The sequence below is a fragment of the Emys orbicularis genome, chromosome 12 (genome assembly GCF_028017835.1).
Source record: "Emys orbicularis isolate rEmyOrb1 chromosome 12, rEmyOrb1.hap1, whole genome shotgun sequence".
NCBI lineage: Eukaryota > Metazoa > Chordata > Testudines > Emydidae > Emys > Emys orbicularis.
In genome coordinates, this window is record NC_088694.1 from 44,973,358 (window position 1) to 44,977,194 (window position 3,837).

General features: G+C 43.1%; 1 protein-coding gene across 1 annotated transcript; it reads left to right on the plus strand.

Annotated features, from left to right (window-relative positions):
- The first annotated feature begins 2,281 nt into the window (after positions 1-2,281).
- On the plus strand, positions 2,282-3,229 carry LOC135887079 (olfactory receptor 6N1-like). The gene has a single exon (XM_065414860.1). It carries the CDS (start codon positions 2,285-2,287, stop codon positions 3,227-3,229), a length of 945 nt encoding a protein of 314 aa, XP_065270932.1. The 5' UTR covers positions 2,282-2,284.
- The last annotated feature ends 608 nt before the right edge of the window (positions 3,230-3,837 follow it).

Sequence of the window (3,837 nt, forward strand, 5' to 3'; positions counted from 1 at the left end):
GGGTAATAAGATTTAAAACACAAAGGATTCTCCTCTAGGCAAAACTTCAAAGTTACAAAAAAACAGGAATAAACCTCCCTCTTAGCATAGGGAAAATTCACAAGCTCAAACAAAAGTTAAGTTAACGCATTTCCTTGATTTACTTACAATTTTTGTAATCTTAGATGCTTATTTCAGGTAGGGTTTTAGGAGAGCGTTTTTTTCCTGCCTGGTCCCTCTCTCTGTCCCAAGAGAGCACAAACAAAACCTCCCCCCACAGATTTGAAAGGATCTTCTTCCCTTATTGGTCCTTTTGGTCAGGTGCCAACCAGGTTATTTGAGCTTCTTAACCCCTTACAGTTAAAGGAGGGATTTCATGCTACCCTTAGCTGTATGTTTATGACAAGTGTTGACCACTCCAAAGCCCCCTGTTGCTTAAGAACACCCTCTTCCAGAGCCAGTTTAATTCTCTTTGGTGCCATGTGACAGCTGAAGCATATAACATGCAGAGACACTCTGCAGAGAATTTTACAACACTGTTGCCCTTTACTGTATTATACAAGATATACACAGATCCAGATAAATATAATGAACCCTAGATGCATTGCCCCTCACTCCAGGTCATCCTTCTCAAAGGGGACCATCTGTGTTCAGCTAGGGGGCATCCCTTTCTCCCTTGCCTCATCCCATTCCTGCAGCAGCTTCCCTCCTCTTGAGATGGTGAAAAATGGCCACAGAGAGAGAGGAAGTAGAGCAGCTTCTGCCCTTTATAACCTTCCAGTCTCCTCTGTCTGGTGGCTCCATACTCATCCTCAACAGGTGACCACAGAATCCTACCAGGTGACCTCATTGACAGCAGACCACTCCCCTCTTAAACTAATTCCCCTGGGCAGTGGTCAATAATTTGTCTAGGGTGATTATATTTCAATGGCCGGGCACTCAAGTCAATAATCCTTTTCTTACCTTTTTACCACCCACCTTTGGAATTTCAGTCTAACGTGGAGGCAAACCAACAAGTGAGAAGGCAAAGGGCTGCTGTCATAACTATAAAGGGAAGGGTAACAGCTCTCCTGTGTACAGTACTATAAAATCCCTCCTGGCCAGAGACTCCAAAATCCTTTTACCTGTAAAGGGTTAAGAAGCTCAGGTAACCTGGCTGACACCTGACCCAAAGGACCAATAAGGGGACAAGATACTTTCAAATCTTGGGGGGCGGGAAGGCTTTTGTTTGTGCTCTTTGTTTTGGGGGTTGTTCGTTCTTGGGACTCAGGGGGACCAGACATCAATCCAGGCTCTCCACATCTTTCTGAACAAGTCTCTCATATTTCAAACTTGTAAGTAAACAGTCAGGCAAGGCATGTTAGTTTACCTTTGTTTTCTCAACTTGTAAATGTACCTTTTACTAGGGTGTTTACCTCTGTTTGCTGTAACTTTGAACCTAAGGCTAGAGAGGGTCCTCTGGGCTCTTTAAGTTTGATTACCCTGTAAAGTTATTTTCCATCCTGATTTTACAGAGATGATTTTTACCTTTTTCTTTAATTAAAAGCCTTCTTTTTAAGAACCTGATTGATTTTCCTTTTTTTTAGATCTAAGGGGGTTGGATCTTGATCCACCAGGAGTTGGTGGAAGGGAGGAGGGGGGATGGTTAATTTCTCCTTGTTTTAAGATCCAAGGGGTTTGGATCTGTATTCACCAGGGAATTGGTGAAGAGTCTCTCAAGGCTACCCAGGGAAGGGAATTAGCATCGAGAGTGGTGGCAGCAGACCAGAGCTAAGCTGGTAATTAAGCTTAGAGGTTTTCATGCAGGCCCCCACATCTGTACCCTAAAGTTCAGAGTGGGGAAGCAGCCTTGACAGCTGCAAATTCAAAATGGATTTTGAAGCTTGGTAAAGATACAAACCGAGAGTTCATCATCTCACGCAGAATTCACACACTGTACAGAGAAAGTCTCCAAATCATCACAATGATATTGAAAAAATGTCCATTAGGGGAGTTTAAATTCTCTGATATAGCAATAACCCAAGCTTGATGGATCATTATTTTGGGGAATTTCTATGGCCTGTGTTGTAGAGTGGGTCAGACAGATGATCACAATGGTCCCTTCTGGCTTTGGAATTTATGAATCAGTTGCTCTGGGGCCATTCCTGTGTTCCTTAGAGTCTCAAATGTTTCAGTTACTCAATCCTAGAAGATAATTTTCCTTTTTGAACAGTCATGTAATTGAACAAATGAACCTTTATCTAACTTAAGAGGAGAGTGAATTCTTCCACTCTTTGTTGTTGTTCTCCCTTCCTAGGTATATGTGATGAAGAAAGAAGAAGGGGGAAATCAGACCTCCATCACAGAATTCATACTCCTAGGATTTGGGAGTCTTCCTGAACTGCAAAATTTCCTCTTCCTGCTGTTTCTAATGATCTATGTTGTGACCATGGCTGGGAACATCCTCATCATTGTGTTAGTTGTGGCTGATCAGCATCTTCACACCCCCATGTACTTCTTCCTGGGGAACTTGTCCTTCTTGGAGACCTGCTACACCTCCACCATCCTGCCTAGGCTGCTGGCCAGTCTCCTGACTGGGGACAGAATCATTTCTGTTAGTGGCTGCATAATGCAGTTTTATTGGTTTGGTTTCCTAGTGACCACTGAGTGTTATCTGCTAGCTGTGATGTCCTATGATCGGTACTTAGCGATATGTAAACCCCTGCACTATGCAGCCTTAATGAATGGCAGGTTCTGTATACAGGTAGCAGCTGGATCTTGGATAAGTTCATTTGTGGCCAGTACCACCATAGTATGTTTGATGTCACAATTAATGTTCTGCGGCCCTAAGGAAATTGATCATTTCTTTTGTGATCTCATCCCAGTAATAAAACGTTCCTGTGACGACACCAACCTGATCACGCTGCTGAGTTTCATCCTCACCTCCATAGATGCACTGTCCGCATTTCTATTAACCGTGACATCCTATGTTTATATCATCACCACTATTCTGAGAATCCCTTCCACTGCTGGGAGGCAAAAGGCCTTTTCCACCTGCTCCTCCCACCTCATTGTGGTGACAATTTTCTATGGGACTATAATTATTGTCTATATGTTACCAGTCGCCGACACACTGAGAGACCTGAACAAAGTGTTCTCTGTCTTCTACACCATTCTAACTCCTTTGGTCAACCCCCTCATCTACAGCTTGAGAAACAGAGAGGTCAAGGAGGCCCTGAGAAAAGTTTGCTCTAGGTATCACATGTTTTAATGCATTGGAATAAATCGGTCTGGATTTATTAGCCATGGCACCATTTAGGACGCCTCTAACTCTGGCCACTGACAGCAACTTTGGCTGTGGAGTTAGTATGGGGAAGTTTTTTTACTCCTCCTCCTCCTTAATCCCAGTCCTGCTGGCTGCATCTCATGGGTTCAGGGTTCCACAATGTAGTGTGAGAATCAGAGCCTTGTTCCTGAAGCGATACCATTCAGATCGATGAGCCTCTTGGCAAAGTAAGTTATTACACAATGTGGGCAACGGTAGTAGAAGCTGGCTCTATTATTTGCAAAACCAAATGCCACATGTAGAAATGTGGTTATGAAGAATAAAGCACTGGCATGGTGGGGATATGTTAAATGGCCTAAAAGAATCATGTGCCCAATTCTAATCAGTCTCACCTAATCCCCTCATTTGAAAATCACAGCCTAGGAGTCTTCCATTGATTTCAGTAGACTTTGCACAGATCTCGTGTATTGAAAATGGGCCATATAGGATCAAATGTATCTTAAAAAACAGAACATTTGTAACTTTTACAATAGCCATGCTCACTGTAACTCTTAACCTGGAATGCTTCATATCTGCTGTGTCCCCTTCCTAGA